The 22858-nt window shown below is 46.9% G+C and overlaps 1 protein-coding gene across 1 annotated transcript in view; it reads left to right on the top strand.

Annotated features, from left to right (window-relative positions):
• The window catches only part of LOC132883804 (cadherin-24), a 201587-nt gene that overhangs the window by 40484 nt on the left and 138245 nt on the right, over positions 1 to 22858 (top strand). Inside the window, exons 3-4 of the mRNA XM_060917835.1 lie at positions 511 to 630; positions 20722 to 20889. Of these exons, the coding sequence (XP_060773818.1) occupies positions 511 to 630; positions 20722 to 20889 (288 nt within the window). The remainder of the gene's footprint in view (positions 1 to 510; positions 631 to 20721; positions 20890 to 22858) is intronic.

Below are 22858 nucleotides of genomic sequence, written 5' to 3'. Positions count from 1 at the left end.
AAAATATAACCAAACTAGTAGACTAATTGAAACAACTACAATCCTGACCAAAAAGTTACTAAGGATGAAAGAATGAGCCTTGTCAATGCATTGCAAGTCACATTCACATTAATGCCATTGATGTGCTGTCTTTTTTTATGCAAGCTTCATATTTGACTGTGCCCATGAGTTCAGTGCACAATTACCAAACACACACACACACACACACACACACACACACACACACACACACACACACACAAATTAATAGTCTGCCATTCATATCTGTGCTTGTATCTGTTTCGATAAAGATATTATCTGTTCTGAATAATGCATTTATATTCAGTTAGAAAAGGGAAAGAAAAAAGAAATAAGATGAGGGAAGACAGTGAATATGTCAAACTGTTTAAAAGTCTGCTACACAAGGTCAGATGTCATTTGGTGACCAGGAATTGTGAGATGACTGCTGTGTACTGTTCTGTATTGATGCTGACATCTCTCTCTCTCTCTCTCTCTTACACACACACACAGGCACATCCATTGTTCAGGTGACAGCGACTGATGCTGATGACCCCACCTATGGGAACAGTGCTCGTCTGGTTTACACACTGGTGCAAGGCCAACCTCATTTCTCTGTGGACCCACAGACAGGTGAGTCTGTCCATTTCAATCAGGCTTTTCCATTTTCACCAGCCATAACTGTGGTTTTCAATAATGAGTAACTATTTCCTTGTGAGCAGTGTTTGTAAAAAGACTCACTCTGCTGAATGTGTTGTGGTCCAGGGAGACCAAAATTCCGTTTTGCTCAGTAATATATTTTGACATCTCTTCTTTAAAACAACATACAGTAAATATAGTTAACCAAAATTACAGCAATGTTTTATTCACTACCAAAAAATTGCATTTTAGAAGGTGAAAATATCTTAAATATTACTTGTTTATTAAATTAGTGTAAATAAGATTATTCAGCCTGTTTCTAGATGATTTTACTTATTTCATTTAGTTGCTTTATGTTTTCCTCATCCATTGGCAGATGATTTTGATTCTTTCTCAGAATAAATGTTTAAAATGAGACTTAAAATTTATCTGCCAAAAGAACAAGACCATTTCAAACTTGGAACAAGTAAAATAAAAAGGTCTAGAAGGTTAGATTTTTAAAAATAAATAAATAAATAAATCAATCAATCAATTAATTAACATTAATGTGTCATGTGCTGTCAAAACAAAGTTGTTGTTTTGGGGGTCAGTTGTGATTTCTCCGGGTAAGCCACCCCCAAATATTCAAGATATTTGCACTTGCTTTTATTTTATATATATATATATATATATATATATATATATATATATATATATATATATATATATATACACACACACACACACACAGTGGTATGCAAAAGTTTGGGCGCCCCTAGTCAAAATTGCTGTTACTGTGAACAGTTAAGCAAGTTGAAGATGAAATGATCTCCAAAAGGCATGTAGTTAAAGATGACTCATTCCCTTTATATTTTAAGCAAAAACAATTTTTTTTATTTTCATCTTTTACATTTTCAAAATGACAAAAAAGGAAAAGGGCCAGAAGCAAAAGTTTGGGCACCCTGCATGGTTAGTACCTAGTAACACCCCCTTTGGCAAGTATCACAGGTTGTAAACACTTTTTATAGCCAGCTAATAATCTTTCAGTTCTTACCTGGGGGATTTTCACATATTTGTCCTTGCAAAAGGCTTCCAGTTCTACAAGTTTCCTGGGCTGTCTTGCATGCACTGCTCTTTTGAGATCAATCCACAGATTTTCAATGATGTTTAGGTCAGGGGACTGTGAGGGTCAGGACAAAACCTTCAGCTTGTGCCTCTTGAGGTATTCCATTGTAGAGTTTGAGGTGTGTTTTGGATCATCGTCTTATTGTAGGACCCATCCTCTTTTTAACTTCAACTTTTTTACAGATGGTGTGATGTTTGCTTCCAGAATTTGCTGGTATTTATTCGAATCCATGCTTCCCTCGACCAATGAAATGTGCCCTGTGCCACTGGCTGCAACACAACCCCAAAGCATGATCGATCCACACCCATGCTTCAAAGTTGGAGAGGTGTTATTTTCCTGGAATTTGGCACCCTTTTTTCTTCAAACATACCTTTGCATATTGTGGCCAAAAAGTTCTATTTTGATTTCATCAGTCCACAGGACTTGTTTCCAAAATGCATCAGGCTTATTTAGGTGTTCATTTGCAATCGAGTTCGAGTGCACCACCACTCCAGGGTCTGCCAAATCTTTCTGAAGGTCTTTTGCAGTCAAACAGGGTTTTTTTATTTGCCTTTCTAGCAATCCAATGAGCAGTTCTTTCAGAAAGTTTTCTAAATCTTCCAGACCTCACCTTGATCTCCAATGTTTCTGTTAACTGCCATTTCTTAATAACATTACAATCTGAGGAAACAGCTACCTGAAAACACTTTGCTATGTTCTTGTAGGCTTCTCCTGCTTTGTGAGCATTAATTATTTTATTATTCAGAATGCGAGGGAGTTGCTTAGAGGAGCCCATGGCTGTTGATTTTAGGGACAAGTTTGAGGAGTCAGATAATTTATACAGCTTTGAAATCTGCATCATCTGACCTTTCCTAACGAAGAATTTGAACAAGCCACAGCTCAATAAGCTAATTAAGGTCTGGAACCTTGGTAAAAGTTACCTGAGAACTCAAATGTATTGGGGTGCCCAAACTTTCGCATGGTGTTCCTTTTCTTTTTTCACTCTCCAGTTGTACAAAACAAAAATAATACACAAATCTTGCAGAAAACGCTGAAAAGAAATGTGTCGTCTTTACCTTTATGCCTTTTGGTGATCAGTTCATCTTCTGTTCACTTAACTATTCACAGTAACAGACATTTTCAGTAAGAGTACCCCAACTTTTGCATGCCACTGTATTTTTCTTCTTCAGTGTTTAGTCTAATTCTGACTTTGCCTTGGCTCTTGATTGAACTGCCTGCAAAGATTGTTCAAAGAACATCTAAGTGCCAGTACTCAGGATAAAATCTATGAAGCCTTTTGTAGCACTTCGTATGGGTGGGTGGAGCACAGAAGGACAGCAGGCCAGAACTGAGTTCACAAAACTCTTTTATTTTCACTTTTCAGTGGACTTTAACTCTCCCAGCCACACATGCATGCACACACACACACAAGTCATCTGGTTGGGGAGAGAGCTCTCTTCCTCTGGTCTCCCTCTCTCCTTATATAGGGCGCGGCCACTGGGAAGACACACAAACACAGGTTAATTGACATCAGGTGTAGAGATTCTGCCACTTACCTTCCCTGACTCCGTCCTCCAGTCACAGACCGGCGCTTGACCACGCCCCCACTGCCACACCTTTCTTGGTAAAAGTATGATTTTCTCATGAGTTGATCAACTTTTCTGATGGTGCCATGTTAAATTGTTTAAAGGGCCGATCAAAATACAAGAAATTCCTATGGGGGAAGAAATGACGACGAGGCTCGTAGTTAATGCCGTGGATGCCTCAGTTCTCAGGTGTTGAGATAGAGACAGATATGGATGATGCTGACAATGTCAACAGTAATATTGTTTTTCCATGAGTGCATTAGATTATGTTGTAAATGTTGAGATAGGTATGGCATCCTTTCAACGGAACTCGAAAGATATTTAAAAATGTAATATTCAACATTTTCACTTCTGGGGGACTATAAAATGCTTGTGATTGAGAAACATGCCAAAGGAAGAATATTGAAAAGGAAATGTTCAGGATCTGCACTATTTCTAGGTCATGATTTGTGATATGTTAATTCTTTAAAATAAAAAAAAAAGTTTGGATGTGATCTCACATCGTCAGGATTGCCAGGTTTGACACAAACGTGTTTTACACAAACATCTACCAACTCAAACACACACTGTCATTAAAGCAAAAGACAGATATAAGAAATACTAAGAAATTATGAAATTAATGTAAATTGTAAAGAAAAGTAAGCAAATAAATTTAAAAAATCTACTTTTCGATCAAGTTATTGCTGATAACATAATTTCTAAAGAAAAATGTTGTATTAAGTTATAAAATAATGCAGAATAGAAAAAAAAAAAACACAAGGACACCCTATAATTCAGTAACACGTAGAACCACCTGTGGCGGTTCAGTGTTGGTGGGTGGAGCACAGAGGACGGCAGGACAGAGATCAGGTTTGACAGAGCATTTTATTGCCACACTTTTCAGTATCACAACTTGGTATGCACTTTGCAGACACACACACACTCGGTGTCTGGTTCCGGAAGAGCCCCTCTGCTCTCGCTCTCCCTCCTTAAGTAGGGCGCGGTCACTGGGAAGACACACAAACACAGGTTAATTGCTCTCAGGTGTAGTGATTTTGCCACTTACCTTCCCTGACTCCGCCCTCCTGTCACAGACCGGCGCTTGACCACGCCCCCACTGCCACATACCCCCACTGCCCGACTCAGGCCGGGCGGGTGTCCGGCCTGCAGCTGACTCCCCCCCCCCCTTGACGGGAGAGAAAGTCTGCCACGACCATCTGCGCCCCTGGCCTGTGGACCACCTTGAAATTAAAGGGTTGGAGTGCCAGATACCAACGGGTGATCCATGCGTTGGCATCCTTCATGCGGTGGAGCCACTGGAGGGGCGCGTGGTCCGAACAGAGGGTGAATGGGCGCCCCAGCAGGTAGTAACAGAGGGCGAGGACCGCCCACTTGATGGCCAGACACTCTTTCTCTATGGTGCTGTAGTGCCCCTCACGCACCGACAGCTTCCTGCTGATGTACAGGACAGGGCGGTCCTCCCCCTCCACCTCCTGGGACAAAACCGCTGGTCGAGGCACCTTGAACCGCCCTCTGTCCGACGTATCGGTCTGCAACATAAAGGGGAGAGAAAAGTCAGGGGACTGTAAAAGTGACCCCCCACACAGTGCAGCCTTTACCTCAGAAAAAGCCCGCTGGCATTGCTCCGTCCACTGGACTGGATCTGGTGCCCCCTTTTTAGTGAGATCAGTCAGCGGGCTGGTGACGTCCGAATAATTAGGTATAAACCTACAATAACAGCCAGCCAGCCCCAGGAACTGTCTCACCCCCTTTTTGGTCTTGGGCCTCGGGCAGGCCGCAATTGCTACGGTCTTGTTAATTTGGGGATGCACCTGTCCGTTGCCCAAGTGGAAGCCCAGATACCGTACTTCCACCCGCCCAATCGCACACTTCTTCGGGTTGGCTATGAGACCCGCTCGCCTCAGCGACCTAAGGACGGCCCTTAGGTGTTCAAGGTGCCTCAGCCAATCATTACTATATATGATGATGTCGTCGAGATAGGCGGCTGCATTGGGGGCGGGGGACCCTGTCCATTAGCTGCTGAAACATAGCGGGCGCCCCAAACAGCCCAAACGGAAGTGTGACGAAATGATGTAAACCAAACGGTGTGGAAAAGGCCGTTTTTCTCGGGACAGTGGAGTCAAGGGGATTTGCCAATATCCCTTTGTCAAATCCAGTGTCGAATAAAAGCGAGCCGTGCTGAGTCGATCGAGCAACTCATCAATACGAGGCATTGGGTACGTGTCAAATTTAGACACCGCGTTGACTTTTCTATAGTCCACACAGAACTGGACCGACCCGTCGGCCTTGGGAACCAAGACCACCGGGCTGCTCCAGTCACTGTGGGACTCCTCGACGATGCCCATTTCAAGCATGGTCTCAAGTTCTTCCCGAACCACCTTTTTTTTGTGTTCGGGTAGCCTGTAAGGGCGGCTACGCACTACCACCCCCAGGGGTGTCTCAATGTGGTGCTCTATGAGGTTAGTGCGACCAGGCAGGGGCAAGAACACATCCGAAAACTCGGTCTGCAACTGGGCGACCTCCGTGAGTTGGGTCGGGGAGAGGTGGTCTCCACAGGGGACCGGAGAGGTACGTGATGCCAATGCCCCTTTTTGAACCTCCGGCCCCAGCTCCGCCTTCTCTGGAACCACCGACACCAACGCCACGGGGACCTCCTCATTCCAGAGTTTAAGCAGATTGAGGTGGTAAATCTGTAGCGCCCCACCCCTGTCCGTTTGCCTCACCTCATAGTCGACGTCCCCGACTCGCCGTGTGACCTCAAAGGGCCCTTGCCACTTGGCGATCAATTTGGAGCTCGATGTGGGCAACAGTACGAGTACTTTATCTCCCGGTGTGAACTCCCTAAGGCGCGTACCCTTGTTGTACAGGCGGGCTTGCCGTTCCTGGGCCTGCCACAAATTCTCCTGGGTTAGGTGGGTGAGCGTGTGGAGTTTTGCGCGCAGGTCCATAACGTATTGAATTTCGTTCTTGCTTTGGGAAGGTCCCTCCTCCCAATTTTCTCGCAGCACGTCTAGGATGCCGCGCGGCTTACGCCCATATAATAATTCGAATGGGGAGAACCCCGTGGAGGCTTGGGGAACCTCTCGCACTGAGAACAACAAGGGGTCGAGCCACTTATCCCAATTACGTGCGTCCTCACTTACGAATTTTTTAATGATATTTTTGAGGGTGCGATTGAACCGTTCCACTAAACCGTCCGTTTGTGGGAGATACACACTGGTGCGGATCAGCTTAATCCCCAATAACCCATACAGTTCGCGCAGTGTCTGTGACATAAATGTAGTGCCCTGATCAGTCAGAATCTCTTTCGGGATTCCGACTCGGGAGATGACGCGGAAGAGTGCCTCTGCAATACTGCGTGCTGAGATATTGCGCAGAGGCACTGCTTCCGTGTATTGCGTTGCATAGTCCACCAGAACTAATATAAAGCGGTACCCTCGTGCTGACCGATCTAATGGCCCGACGAGATCCATCCCAACTCTTTCGAACGGGGTCTCGATTAAAGGTAGAGGGCGCAAAGGCGCTTTTGGAATGGCCTCTGGATTTACTAATTGGCATTCTCGGCACGCCGTACACCACCTATGAACATCGCCGCGAATCCCCGGCCAATAGAATCGGGCCATTATTCGGGCTAGTGTCTTGTCTTGCCCTAGGTGTCCAGCCATGGGATTAAAGTGAGCCGCCTGGAATACCAATTCCCGGCGGCTCTTTGGAATTAAAAGCTGCGTGATTTGCTCTTTCGTCTGAGTGTCCTGCGTCACTCGGTATAATCTATCCTTCATAATAGAGAAATAGGGGAAGGACGGGGTGGCGTTCGGCAGGAGCGTTTGACCATCGATTACTCTCACTTGGTCAAATGCATGTCGCAGAGTCTCGTCTTGCGATTGCTCTAACAGGAAATCCGTGAGGGATTCCCCGAGAGCGAGAGGAGGAGCTGGGGACTCCTCACTCTGACGTGGGGATGACGTAGATGGCTCTGTGACAGTTGCTCCCGCCAAAGTGACACTGGGACCTCCCCCTGCTAAATGGCAGGACCCACTCCCTACTAAGTGCGTCATTAAATCCCGAAATCCCGGCCAATCAGTCCCCAAAATTAAAGAGTGGGTAAGGCGAGGATTAACCGACACCTTCACTCTAACTTTTTCCCCTCTGAAAAAAATGTGGACTGACACCAAAGGGTAGCTGTGAACGTCCCCGTGCACACACAACACCTTCACCCCCTGTGCTCCCCCCAATGCCTCGTTTTGAACCAGGCTTTGGTGAATTGAGGTCTGATTACAACCAGAATCCACCAATGCCTGATATGTATCCCCTTGAATACTCACCGGTATGCGATACGCTCCGGCCCGATCGAGGGCGGCTTCTGGCGCGTTGGGGATCCGAACCACCGTGCCCACCTCCATTGCCGTACACTGCTGTTGGAGGTGGCCCGGTTCCCTGCAGCACCAGCAAACCAGCCCGGGCTTCCTCTCTGCACCAGTGTTTTGGGGCTCACTCACCTGAGGGGGGGGGAGAGACAGACACAGAAGGGAGAAACGGGAGGGCACCGCAGGTGCGGCGGGCCGGCTGGGGTGGTGCCGGCCCCCGCCTCCGCGGTGGGGGAATGGGGCGAGGACGGGACACAGGAGGAGGGGGAGAGAGAGAGAGAAAAGAGGCTGTCTGCTGTCCTGCTGCTGGAACAGCCGCCAAATGGTCCTCCGCCAGCTCGATGGCCTGATCCAGCGACACCGGGCGGTGGCACTGGACCCACTCTGCGGTTCCTGCTGGCAAGCACGCAACGAACTGCTCCAGCACCACCTGATCGACGATCTCCTCGGCACCGCGGTTGTTGGCCCTCAGCCACCACCAGCAGGCGTCCCGGAGTTGCTGGCCAAACGCGAACGGCCGACCGACTTCCTCCAAGCGCAAGGCGCGGAAGCGCTGCCACTGCTGTTCCAGGGTGTGCCCCAAGCGCTGGAGGACGGCCCGGCGGAGGTCCGCATAGGCCAGCCGGCGGTTGGTGGGGAGCTGTAGCGCAGCCAGCTGCGCCTCTCCCGTTAGCAGAGGGAGGAGGCACGCCGCGCGCTGCTCCATCGGCCATCCCGAGGCCTCTGCGACTTGCTCGAAGAGTGTGATAAAAGCCTCGGGGTCGTCCTGCGGACCCATCTTGGTTACAGTGAGAGGGGATGGGCCCACGGTGGGAGCGCTGGTGGACCCCGCCGACGCGAGGAGGTGCCGGAATGCCTCCCGAGCTTCTTGCTGGGCCAGCATCAGGGCCTCGAAGAGCCGTTCTTGTTCCTTGCGGAGGGTGACGAGCGCCTGGTGCTGGCTTTGCTGGGCTGTGGCGAGGGCATGGACCAGGTCGGCAAACGGGGAGGACTCCATGGGGCTGATCGGCTGTTGTACTCCACAATGTCCCGGGTTTCGGCACCACTGTGGCGGTTCAGTGTTGGTGGGTGGAGCACAGAGGACGGCAGGACAGAGATCAGGTTTGACAGAGCGTTTTATTGCCACACTTTTCAGTATCACAACTTGGTATGCACTTTGCAGACACACACACTCGGTGTCTGGTTCCGGAAGAGCTCCTCTGCTCTCACTCTCCCTCCTTAAGTAGGGCGCGGTCACTGGGAAGATACACAAACACAGGTTAATTACTCTCAGGTGTAGTGATTCTGCCACTTACCTTCCCTGACTCCGCCCTCCTGTCACAGACTGGCGCTTGACCATGCCCCCGCTGCCACACCACCTTTAACAGTTTTTACCGCAGTGTATCACTCTCTCACACTGTTTTGGAGAAATTTTGGCCTATTCTTCTTGACAAGATTGCTTCACTTCATTGACATTTGAGGGCATTCGTTTATGCACAGCTCTCTTAAGATGCTGCTGCAGCATCTCAGTGAGGTTGATGTCTGGACTTTGATATCTAGACATTTTTGTCTTCTTTGGCTATTCAGATATCGATTTGATAGTGTGCTTGAGACTATGGTCCGGTTACATGACCCAATTTTGGCTCAGTTTAAGTACTTGACAGATGACCTCATGTTTATCTCAAGAATATTCTGGTATAAAGTGTAGTTCATTGTCTCAGTGGCTGCAAGTTTCCCAGGTCCTGTGACTGCAAAACAAGCCCAAATCATCACCCATCCACCACCAGTTATATGGTATTTGTGGTGCCGTGCCGTGTTTGGATTTCACCAAACATGCATGATGACCAAACACGTCCACCTTGGTATCCTCAGCCCAAAGGATATTTTTCCAAAACTTTTGTGGTCTGTTCAGATGCAATTTTGCAAATCAAAACAATTCTGCTCTACTCTTTTTCCTTGGCACCCTTTCAGAAAGCCATACTTGTTCAGTCTTTTTCTGATTGTGCTCCCATGAACAAAACATTTAATGTTCTTACATCGGCCTGTAGGTCACAAGGTATAGCTTTTGGGTTTTCCCTTTATATCTCTGAGCATTAAACTGTCTGACCTTGGACTGTATTTGCGGGGACACGCAGTCCTTGGAAGATTGGCAGCTGTCTTCAAGGCTCTCCATTTGTAAATAATCTTTCTCACTGTACAAAGGTGAATTCAGATTGTTTAGAGATGACCTTCTAACCATACCCAGATTGACCAGCAGCAACAATTGGTCCTCTGAGGTTATGGCTGATGTCCTTTCTTCTTGGCAGTATGTAGAGAAGCACCTGAGAGCTCCAGAACACTAAACTGCAAAAAGTTCTGCTTTTATAGAGGTAGTCACGCTTCTTGATAATTAATTACTGTATCAAGAATCGTACGGTATGTATTTCTTTAGTAACACTTGGTTGCTAATTATTCTCTTAATGATTGTGGAAGTATGAAGGGTGTACATTTTTCCCATCTGTTTTCTGAATGTTTGGGGGGTTTTTTTTGGGGGGGGGGGAATTATTACACATTGAAATCTGTTGTGATTTTTGTGGTCACCTGAGATTATTTGTTTGTTTATAGAAGTTGATTAGGACAACCCAATTGTTATTTAGGTGCTGATAAATAAAAACATAGAATTGAAGCAGGGCATACTTTATTCTGTGACTGTGTATCAAATCAAATCAAAATTTGACCATATGAAATATTTTCCAAGGCTGGCAAATAAATATGAAACCTAGTGCAGAATCTTTGCTCAACCTCACTTTATTCTCACTTCTTATTCTTCTGCCTTCCTCATCCCAACATCTCACCTACTGCCTACCTTCTTTATTCTTCTCTTACCTGCTTGTTACTGAAGCTCATTTTGGCATAAACAGCAGCACATGACAGATTTAGCAACCCAGACTTGAAACACAGGTGGGAAAAACAAAAAGACGGCATCTTCATCATGATGCTCTACTTCTGCTTGTATCTTACTTTCTTCTCTATATGGTACTGCATGGATTTCCCATTTGAAACTGGTCTGAATTTCCCCCAAAAAACATTTATGTCCAGAACTCACCCTTGCTTTGGTGGATCAACTCAATTAAACACTGCAGATTTGTACTCAAAACTACTGCTGTAAAGACTGTCCTGTGGTTATCCCAGGACTCACTTACTACTGTTTGACTTTATAGTACACAGTTGTAAAAGAGTAATGATTTTAATCTGACTTTCTGGTGTCAAGGTTTCTTCCTCATTATCTAGCTCATTAGGGATCTAACTCTACATCTGGAATTTTTACAAGCTGCTTTGTGACAATGTTGACTGTTAAAAATGCTACACAAATAGAACTGAACTGAAGGTAATTTTTTTGCTACAACAACCTTGAAAGGTGCTATGTGTGAGAATTTGGCCACCTGGTGAATTCATACTCCATATTCCAAACAAATAGGGGGCAGAAATTTGGGTAATCCACCCCTAATGTAACAAACAAGGAAAAGCACACTCCCTTCCCCCTTTCTCCCCAAACATACCACCACTCTCAGAGAATTATCACTCACTGAACACAGTCAAAGTCCTTCCTGTGCCAGCGCCTGGTATTCCCAGGCAGTCTCCCATCCAAGTACTAACCAGGCCCTTAAGGCACATTGGGCTGTGCCGATTTCTGTTTCTATAGCCCTTGGCTTCTCAACTATAATCGTTACAGTGGGGGGCTGGTACTCTGGTAACCATGACAGTTTGACTCCCTACTCACATCTATATTGCAACACCAGATGGCAGTAGGTACCTGTGGCAGCAGGGGCATGGTCAAGTGTCGGTCTGTGACCGGAGGGCGGAGTCAGGGAAGGTAAGTGGCAGAATCACTACACCTGATGTCAGTTAGCATGTGTTTGTGTGTCTTCCCCAGTGACCGCTCCCTATATAAGGAGAGAGAGAGCAGAGAAAAAGAGCTCTCTCCCCAACCAGACGACCTGTGTGTGTGTGGCTGGGAGAGTTTAAAAATCACTGAAAAGTGCCAATAAAGAGGTTTTTTTGAACTCAGTTCTGGCCTGCCGTCCTTCTGTGCTCCGCCCACCCATCCAAATTTCTACAGTGGTGTCGAAACCCGGGAGTTGGAGCACGGAGAAGAACAGCCCCATGGAGTCCTCCCCCTTCACGGACCTGGTCCACGCCCTCGCCACAGCCCAGCAGAGTCAGCACCAGGTGCTAGTCACCCTCCAGAAGGAGCAGGAGCAAAGGTTCGAGGCCCTGGTGCTGGCGCAGCAGGAAGATCGTCAGGCGTTCCGGCACCTCCTCGCATCGGCAGGGTCCACCACCTCCACTGCCACGGGCCCTCCCTACCTCACCCTAACGAAGATGGGCCCGCATGACGACCCTGAGGCCTTCCTCACGCTCTTTGAACAAGCAGCAGAGGCCTCGGGCTGGCCGGTGGAACAGCGTGCGGCGTGCCTCCTCCCCCTGCTAATGGGCGAGGCTCAGCTGGCTGCGGTACAGCTCCCCGCCAACAGCCGGCTGGTCTACGCAGACCTCCGCCGGGCTGTCCTCTAGCGTGTGGGGCGCACCCCACAACAACATTGACAGCGCTTCTGTGTTCTGCACCTGGAGGAGTTCGGCCGGCCATTCATGTTTGGCCAACAACTCCAGGACACCTGCCGGCGGTGGCTGAGGGCTGACAATCACGACGCCGAGGGAATTGTCAATCTGGTGGTACTAGAACAGTTCATTGCCCGGCTACCCGAAGGGACCGTGGAGTGGGTCCAGTGCCATCGCCCAGCGTTGCTGGATCAGGCCATCTGGCTGGCGGAGGACCATTTGGTGGCTGTTCTGATGGCAGGACAGCAGATCTCCTCTTCTCCCCTTCTCCTCTCTCGCTCTCTCCCCCTCCCCTTCTGTGTCTCATCCTCGCCCTGTTCCCCCACTGCAGAGGTGGGGGCCGGCTCCACCCCAGCCAGCCTGCCACACCCGCGGTGCCCTCCCATTTCCCACTTCTGTGTCTGTCTCTTCCCCCCCTCAGGTGAGTGAGCCCCAGAGTACCGGTGCAGAGAGAAAGCCCGGGCTGGTTTGCTGGCGCTGCGGGGAGCCAGGCCACCTCCAGCAGCAGCGCTTGGCAATGGAGGTGGGCACGGTGGTCCGGATCCCTGACACGCCAGGAACCACCCTCGATCGGGCCGGAGCATTTCGCATACCGGTGAGTGTCCAAGGGGATATGTATCAGGCTCTGGTGGACTCTGGCTGTAATCAGACCTCAATCCACCAAAGCTTGGTGCAAGATGAGGCATTGGGGGGAGCACAATTGGTGAAGGTGTTGTGTGTGCACAGGGATGTTCACAACTACCCTTTAGTGTCGGTCCACATTCTTTTTTGAGGGGAAAAATTTAGTGTAAAGGTGGCAGTTAATCCTCGCCTTACCCACTCGATAATTTTGGGGACTGATTGGCCAGGATTTGGGGAATTAATGACTCATTTAGTGAAGAGTGGGTCCTGCTGTAGTTCAGCAGGGGGAGGTCCTGGTGTGGCATTGGTGGGAGCAGCTGTCACAGAGCCGTCTACGTCATCACCACGTCAGAGTGAGGAGCAGCAGGCTCCTTCTCTCAGGGAATCCCTCGCAGATTTCCCGTTAGAGCAGTCACGGGACAAGACTCTGCGGCACGCGTTTGACCAAGTGAGAGTAATCGATGGTCAAACGCTCCAGCCAAACGCCACCCCATCCTTCCCGTATTTCTCCATTATGAGGGATAGGTTATACCAAGTGATGCAGGACACTCAGACTAAGGAGCCGATTACACAACTTTTGATTCCAAAGAGCTGCCGGGAATTGGTATTCCAGGTGGCTGACTTTAATCCCATGGCTGGACACTTGGGGCAGGATAAGACACAAGCCCAAATAATGGCCCGGTTCTATTGGCCAGGGATTCGTGGCGATGTCCGTAGGTGGTGTACGGCATGCCGCGAATGCCAGTTAGTAAATCCAGCAGCCATTCCAAAAGCGCCTTTGCACCCTCTCCTATTAATCAAGACCCCGTTCAAAAGAATTGGGATGGATCTCGTTGGGCCATTAGATCAGTCAACATGAGGGTATCACTTTATTTTAGTTCTGGTGGACTATGCAACGCGATATCCAGAAGCAGTGCCTCTTTGCAATATCTCAGCACTCAGTATTGCAGAAGTGCGCTTCCGCGTCATCTCCCGAGTTGAAATCCCCAAAGAGATTCTGACTGATCAAGGCACCTCATTTATGTCATGCACACTAACTATCACCCACAAACGGACGGTTTAGTTGAACGGTTCAATCGCACACTCAAGAATATAATTTAAAAATTTGTTTGCGAGGACGCACGCAATTGGGATAAATGGCTCGAACCCCTGTTATTTGCAGTGCGAGAGGTCCCACAAGCCTCCACGGGGTTCTCCCCATTCGAATTATTATATGGGCGTAAGCCGCACGGCATCCTAGATGTACTGCGGGAAAATTGGGAGGAGGGACCTTCACCGAGCAAAAATGAAATCCAATACATTATTGATCTGTGCACAAAACTCCACACACTCACACACCTAACCCAGGAGAATTTGCGGCAAGCCCAAGAACGGCAAACCCGCCTGTACAACAGGGGTACTCGCCTTCGGGATTTCGCACCGGGAGATAAAGTACTCGTACTGTTGCCCACGTCGAGCTCCAAATTGGTCGCCAAGTGGCAAGGACCCTTTGAGGTCACACGGCAAGTCGGGGACGTTGACTATGAGGTGAGGCGAATGAACGGGGTGGGGCGCTACAGATTTACCACCTCAATCTGCTCAAACTCTGGAATGAGGAGGTCCCCGTGGTGTTGGTGTCATTGGTTCCAGAGAAGGCGGAGCTGGGGCCGGAGGTTCAAAAAGGGACATTGACATCGCTTACCTCTCCGGTCCCCTGTGGAGACCACCTTTCCCTGACCCAACTCACGGAGGTTGCCCAGTTGCAGACTGAATTTTCAGACATGTTCTTGCCCCTGCCCGGCCACACCCGCCTCATAGAACACCACATTGAGACGCCCCCGGGGGTGGTAGTGTGCAGCCGCCCTTACAGGCTACCTGAACACAAGAAAAAAGTGGTTTGGGAAGAACTCGAGGCCATGCTCGAAATGGGCATCGTCGAGGAGTCCCACAGTGACTGGAGCAGCCCGGTGGTCTTGGTTCCCAAGGCTGACTGGTTGGTCCGGTTCTGTGTGGACTATAGAAAAGTCAACGTGGTGTCTAAATTCGATGCGTACCCAATGCCTCGTATTGACAAGTTGCTGGATCGACTAGGCATGGCTCGCTTTTAGTCTACACTGGATTTAACAAAGGGATATTGGCAGATCCCCTTGACTCCACTATCCCGGGAAAAAAACGGCCTTTTCCACACTGTTTGGCTTACACCAATTTGTTACACTTCCTTTTGGGCTGTTTGGGGCGCCTGCTACATTCCAGTGGCTTATGGACAGGGTCCTCCACCTCCATGCCACGTATGCGGCTGCATACTTAGACGATATTATAGTAACGACTGGCCACGGCATCTACAACACCTGAGGGCCGTCCTTGGGTCACTGAGGTGAGCTGGTCTCATGGCCAACCGGAAGAAGTGTGCGATTGGGCAGGTGGAAGTACGGTATCTGGGCTACCACTTGGGCAATGGGCAGGTGCGTCCCCAAATTAATAAGACAGCAGCGATTGCAGCCTGCCCGAGGCCCAAGACCAGAAAGGGGGTGAGACAGTTCCTGGGGCTGGCTGGCTACTATTGTACAACCCTGATTCCAAAAAAGTTGGGCCAAAGTACAAATTGTAAATAAAAACGGAATGCAATAATTTACAAATCTCAAAAACTGATATTGTATTCACAATAGAACATAGACAACATATCAAATGTCGAAAGTGAGACATTTTTAAATTTCATGCCAAATATTGGCTCATTTGAGATTTCATGACAGCAACACATCTCAAAAAAGTTGGGACAGGGGCAATAAGAGGCTGGAAAAGTTAAAGGTACAAAAAAGGAACAGCTGGAGGACCAAATTGCAACTCATTAGGTCAATTGGCAATAGGTCATTAACATGACTGGGTATAAAAAGAGCATCTTGGAGTGGCAGCGACTCTCAGAAGTAAAGATGGGAAGAGGATCACCAATCCCCCTAATTCTGCACCGACAAATAGTGGAGCAATATCAGAAAGGAGTTTGACAGTGTAAAATTGCAAAGAGTTTGAACATATCATCATCTACAGTGCATAATATCATCAAAAGATTCAGAGAATCTGGAAGAATCTCTGTGCGTAAGGGTCAAGGCCGGAAAACCATACTGGGTGCTCATGATCTTCAGGCCCTTAGATGACACTGCATCACATACAGGCATGCTTCTGTATTGGAAATCACAAAATGGGCTCAGGAATATTTCCAGAGAACATTATCTGTGAACACAATTCACCGTGCCATCCGCCATTGCCAGCTAAAACTCTATAGTTCAAAGAAGAAGCCGTATCTAAACATGATCCAGAAGCGCAGACGTCTTCTCTGGGCCAAGGCTCATTTAAAATGGACTGTGGCAAAGTGGAAAACTGTTCTGTGGTCAGACGAATCAAAATTTGAAGTTCTTTATGGAAATCAGGGACGCTGTGTCATTCGGACTAAAGAGGAGAAGGACGACCCAAGTTGTTATCAGCGCTCAGTTCAGAAGCCTGCACCTCTGATGGTATGGGGTTGCATTAGCGCGTGTGGCATGGGCAGCTTACACATCTGGAAAGACACCATCAATGCTGAAAGGTATATCCAGGTTCTAGAGCAACATATGCTCCCATCCAGATGACGTCTCTTTCAGGGAAGACCTTGCATTTTCCAACATGACAATGCCAAACCACATACTACATCAATTACAGCATCATGGCTGCGTAGAAGAAGGGTCCGGGTACTGAACTGGCCAGCCTGCAGTCCAGATCTTTCACCCATAGAAAACATTTGGCGCATCATAAAACGGAAGATATGACAAAAAAGACCTAAGACAGTTGAGCAACTAGAATCCTACATTAGACAAGAATGGGTTAACATTCCTATCCCTAAACTTGAGCAACTTGTCTCCTCAGTCCCCAGCCATTTACAGACTGTTGTAAAGAGAAAAGGGGATGTCTCACAGTGGTAAACATGGCCTTGTCCCAACGTTTTTGAGATGTGTTGTTGTCATGAAATTTAAAATCACCTAATTTTTCTCTTTAAATGATACATTTTCTCAGTTTAAACATTTGATATGTCATCTGTGTACTATTCTGAATAAAATATGGAATTTTGAAACTTCCACATCATTGCATTCCGTTTTAATTTACAATTTGTACTTTGTCCCAATTTTTTTGGAATCGGGGTCGTAGGTTCATACCTAATTATTTGGACGTCACCAGCCCACTGACTGATCTCACTAAAAAGGGGGCACCAGATCCGGTCCAGTAGACGGAGCAATGCCAGCAGGCTTTCTCTGAGGTGAAGGCTGCACTGTGTGGGGGGCCACTGTTACACTCCCCTGACTTTTCTCTCCCCTTTATGTTGCAGACAGACGCATTGGACAGAGGGCTGGGGGCTGTTCTGTCCCAGGAGGTGGAGGGGGAGGATCGCCCCATGCTGTACTTCAGCAGAAAGCTGTCGGTGCGTGAAGGGCGCTACAGCACAATAGAGAAAGAGTGCTTGGCCATCAAGTGGGCGGTCCTCACCCTCCGCTACTACCTGCTGGGATGCCCTTTCACCCTCTGTTTGGACCACGTGCCCCTCCAGTGGCTCCACCGCATGAAGGATGCCAACGCATGGATCACCTATTGGTATCTGGCACTCCAGCCCTTTAACTTCAAGGTGATCCACAGGCCGGGGGCACAGATGGTCATGGCGGACTTCCTCTCCCATCGGGGGGGGGAGTCGGCTGCAGGCTGGACAGCTGCCCGGCCTGAGTCGGGCGGTGGGGGTATGTGGCAGCGGGGGCGTGGTCAAGCATCGGTCTGTGACCGGAGGGCGGAGTCAGGGAAGGTAAGTGGCAGAATCACTACACCTGATATCAGTTAACGTGTGTTTGTGTGTCTTCCCCAGTGACTGCGCCCTATATAAGGCGAGAGAGAGCAGAGGAAGAGAGATCTCTCCCCAACCAGACAACTTGTGTGTGTGTGTGTGGCTGGGAGAGTTTAAAAATCACTGAAAAGTGCCAATAAAGAGGGGGTTTTTTTAACTCAGTTCTGGCCTGCCGTCCTTCTGTGCTTCGCCCACCCATCCGAATTTCTACAGTACCATTTTTTATGATGGTCTTAGGTATGACCCGACTGCGAGTAGATCTCACAATCTCCTGGTCGAGAGATTCTGATGCTAACCACTAAGCCAACTTGCGGTCACTGACTATAGAGTAAAGCTTTTTTTTTTTTTTAGTTGATCCACAACTGGGTCCATACAATTTAACTTTACAGTCATCAGTTATACAAAAAAGCCAATTACCAACTGACAACAGGGCAAGTATATGCAAAATTCGACAAAACTGCTGAAAATCTGAGAGCCAGTCAAGAGAACACTGTTATCTGATAATCTTCAAATTTGACATCAGCCTGTAGTCAAAGGGGATTGAGTCAGAGTACTTACCTCCTAGCGGTATTCCCCGGGCAACGGCTTCAGCAATGCCACTGGGTTGCGATACCATCGGGAGCATGGTGGTGAACTATCAGGCCTAGTCCTGCTAGGTTGCTCCTGCTCCTGGCAAGTTCAACCATGGTGGGACAGATCCCAGGGGAGCTGCTGCTGGCTAAACTCCCCAAGCAGTGCACGTGCACTGCCCCAACTCCTCCAGGGGCAGTATACAAGTGTCTTTGGGGTTGTGCATAGGGCCAGCAACCAGCCACGTAAAAAACCACTGCAACGAAACTTCAAGAGAGAGACTATAGTCATAGCTTGCTTAGCTCAGTTTTTAGCAAGAAAATATCCACAGTAACTCGTGCATCAGTAATTCACAAGACTAGCTTGCGACATTGCAAGTTTGCTAACTTGTGAATAGCATTAGCAGATCTCACACCCTACACTTACACTGCAAAACTGTTCATTAGCTTCTCGGGATTTGTAACTTTTAAACTCATGAAAAGTGTTTGCACCCAGTCCAAAAACAAGATAGATTACAATGTCTGGCTATGTGAGTTTAATCCAATTTTGTGCTTACTTTGTCCAAATGGCATTGCAATTCAGTTTTTCCCAGTAGGATCCCTTTTATTTAACTCTTCCTCTCTCCAAATGTGTAATACCAACACAAAAATGGTAACCACAAATCCATGTTTTGGTGTCTGGACTCTAGGTGTTTCTATGAATCACCTTGCAGTGATTCATCTGTTTCTTTTTCCTTAGTTTTCATTAGTCAGCAAAAAGATACCTCAGAGGCAAACATGTACGTATGTAACCAACAGTGACTTCCATGTACGGTGATGCTATGGGCATTCTTATACTTCTCTCATGTTGGACTAAGGGCAGTGTCTCTACAGTAACTCACTATCATCTCTTATACAAAGTGGGTATTACAAGACGGACTGTCCGTCCTGTCTTGTGGCTAGCTGGTTAGCGTGGTAACTTTAGTAGATATCTCTGCAACATGACACACAGATTATTCTTTCAGATTCTGTTGCAAATTTGAGTTAAATTTTTGTATGTTTTGAACTAAAATCCTTACAAATTCTCATCTCATCTCATTATCTGTAGCCGCTTTATCCTGTTCTACAGGGTCGCAGGCAAGCTGGAGCCTATCCCAGCTGACTACGGGCGAAAGTCGGGGTACACCCTGGACAAGTCGCCAGGTCATCACAGGGCTGACACATAGACACAGACAACCATTCACACTCACATTCACACCTACGGTCAATTTAGAGTCACCAGTTAACCTAACCTGCATGTCTTTGGACTGTGGGGGAAACCGGAGCACCCGGAGGAAACCCACGCGGACACAGGGAGAACATGCAAACTCCATACAGAAAGGCCCTCGCCGGCCACGGGGCTCGAACCCAGACCTTCTTGCTGTGAGGTGATAGCGCTAACCACTACACCACCGTGCCGCCCTTACAAATTCTTACCTTTAAATTATTAATAAGAGTATCTGAAATACACTCAGGACTTTTTTCTGCCATGTGTATTTCACCAGGCTTTCGCATGTTACATGTAGCCTGCTCAAGAGAGAGGGACAAGGCTTTTATTAGGTAGGAGGATGAGAGAGAGGCCATTCTAGAAAAAAAAAACAAACACTTGTGCATTGTTGTACTTTGCTGTGTGATTGGCTGGCTGGCAGCCATGAACTGGGTAGAGTCTAGTGTTTGCTTTGTTTGTGTGTGTGTGGGTGTACAGAGGCGAGTGTATGCATGTGTGTGTGTGTGTGCGCGCTAGAGAGAGCAGGGTGGCTTAAGCAGAACAAGAACAAGACAGAATGACAGAGCAAAGAAGAGGGGTGGTAAATTTTGTGAAACTGTATTGACAAGGCTCCCTGTGCCATTGTATTCATGCTATGTTTCTATATCACTTTGGGTATTGTGTGTCTGTCAGCGAATAATGGTGGTCCTTTGTGTTTTGATTCCGTTTGGCCGTCTAATGAAACCTAATTAATTTTGTTGACATTTTTGTGAACCCCATGCTGATATGAATGAGGAGGATTTTTTGTTGTTGTTCTTGAAAGGTTTTGAATGCTAATCAAGTATAATTAACCTAATTCTGTCCTGTCTTCATGGCATGGCATTGTCTCATTAGCAGAGAGTATGGCAATGTTGAGAAATATTTCATTGTATACTCATTCATCGTTAAAATGCACCATGATGTTTTATAAAACACTGTATATCAAGGCCAAAATGTAAGTTATTTAGTTTGAAGAAAGTGCAGGTTTTCTGACAATATAATGGCATTGTGGGGAAATTATATAATGTAGCTGCTTGTTATAGACAATTTTATCCATCATGCCTTACAAGTGAATCAGCGTAGAACTCAAGCATGCCATTGAGGTTAAGGACCTTACTCAAGGGCCAAGCAGCTGTGGTATTAGATATCATCTCTCTCACTATTGTTCTTTCTCTCTCTTAGGAATCTTGCGGACAGCAGTCCCTGATTTGGACAGAGAAACTCAGGATCAATACCTCATTGTACTGCAGGCTAAAGACATGGGTGGCCATCTTGGAGGACTTTCTGGAACCACCACAGTCACTGTGAAACTGACAGATGTCAATGACAATCCACCCCATTTTACCCAGAGTGAGTCCCACTAGTACACAAAGACATATACATACCGGTACAGTGCCTTGCATGAGCATTCATCCCCTTGAACTTTTCCATATTTTGTAGTATGGAACTGAAATGGAAATAATTGGGATTGTATGTCATGAATATACAATGAATAATATAGAAGTAGTGAGAAAAAAAATGTCAACAACTGACTTTGTTCATCACTCTGAGAACATCATCCCTACAGTGAAGCATGGGGTTGATAGCATCATGTTGTGGGGATCCTTTTCATCAGCAGGAAACTGGTAATGGTTGAGGGCAATACAGGGCAATCCAAGACGACAACCTGTTCTGCTCTACAAGAGACTTGGATCTGTGGCAGAGGTTCACAATCCAACAGAACGGTGACCCGAAGCATACAGTATTGTGAAACCAAGAACCACTCCAGAAGGTTGTGGAATGGACCTGTGTCAAAGGCCCGCTCTCAGTCTGATTGAGAATCTGTGTCAAAATTGCTGTTCACCAACTTGTGCTTGAGTAATTTTGCCAAGATGAATAGGTAGGAAAAAAATCAGATTCCAGATGTGCAAAACTGATGAAGACACATCCCAGAAAAGACTTACAGCTGTATTTACAGCAAAAGGTGGTTCTGCCAAGTATTTGTTTTTAATTAACCTTTATTTTGAACCTTTAAATGTTAGACACATGGTGTATATCAGCGGGTAAATATTCCAAATAAACAAATTTCGGTTCCAGTTTGTAATACTACAAAATGTGGAGAAATTCAAAAGGGTCAAATACTTATTCAAATCAATGTATACAGTGTATGTTTATGTTAAATCATTAAAAAAAACAAATATAAAATACTTTTCATAGTAGTGCATACATACATTCTCATGCCTGTGTGCACACATCTTATACATAATGTACATACACACACTGTTGGTGCTGCAGCACCAAAACATTTATTTACCCAAAATAAGCCACTGATGGCAGCAAAAATTTGCTGTAATATCTGTCTGCAGAGCTGCAGTTTTAACCCGTGCAGTTTTACAACATCACTTTCAGGCCAGTGGCATTCAGCGCATGCATGGACACTTTTTTTCTTCTTTTGTTTATCTCATACCCCATTTCCACTCACAGTGAAAACTGTATATTTTCATCTATTATGCTGTAATGGTGTCATGTGGGAATGGGAGCAAAAAGGCAAAGTCAAAACATTAATCTGTCCCCTGGTGACCTTGTAACATTTACAGAAATCTATTGCCATGGCTCCAGTGAGAATCAGAACCATCAGATTTAGGTGGTGTGACCAATCATGATGTTACTGGCGGTGACAAAAATGATGATGTAGTAATACTGTGATGGAACTACTTATACTGCCTCAATGTTAAGCAACTGGCAGTGAACTCAAAACAAGAAACAAAGAAAACATCAGCAGATATAAGCAAAATTTGTTCACTGCCAACCAAGAAATATGAATATCCAAAAGGTATACAGCTGCTGTGACACATTACTGTTTACTGTTGCCATGGTGTTCAACACCACGGACAGCGTACAAGTACTCTGCATCGTCAGTGTTGTTACATACGTGTCTATATGCACACTCATAACGCCATTTCTCATACAACTCATATGGCCAGTTTTGCCAAGTTAAAAGTCGGGTCCCCCCCTTTCAGCACCCCAAGTTCAGAATACGTTCCTGTGGCTATGCAGACACCCACAAACACCTGCACCCACACACACAGACAAATCTTTGCTCTGATAGATATTTTATGCTTGTTCATTCACTCATAGCACTTGTGAATGGGTGCATACTCATGTAGGACATGCTTTGAGAAACAGGCATGGTTAAGAGACTTTGCTTTCTTTAAGAGTCTGTCAATACCGATGCCCTTGTGGGATTGGGGACCTGAGTGCATTGCAAATTTTGGCCCTATTCTAGTCTCTCTCTCTGTCTCTCTCTGTCTGTCTCTCTTCTCGATAACATTTAAAAAAC

The sequence above is a fragment of the Neoarius graeffei genome, chromosome 1 (genome assembly GCF_027579695.1).
Source record: "Neoarius graeffei isolate fNeoGra1 chromosome 1, fNeoGra1.pri, whole genome shotgun sequence".
NCBI lineage: Eukaryota > Metazoa > Chordata > Actinopteri > Siluriformes > Ariidae > Neoarius > Neoarius graeffei.
Note: the sequence above shows the minus strand (reverse complement) of the source record. Positions and strands in the feature narration are given on the sequence as shown.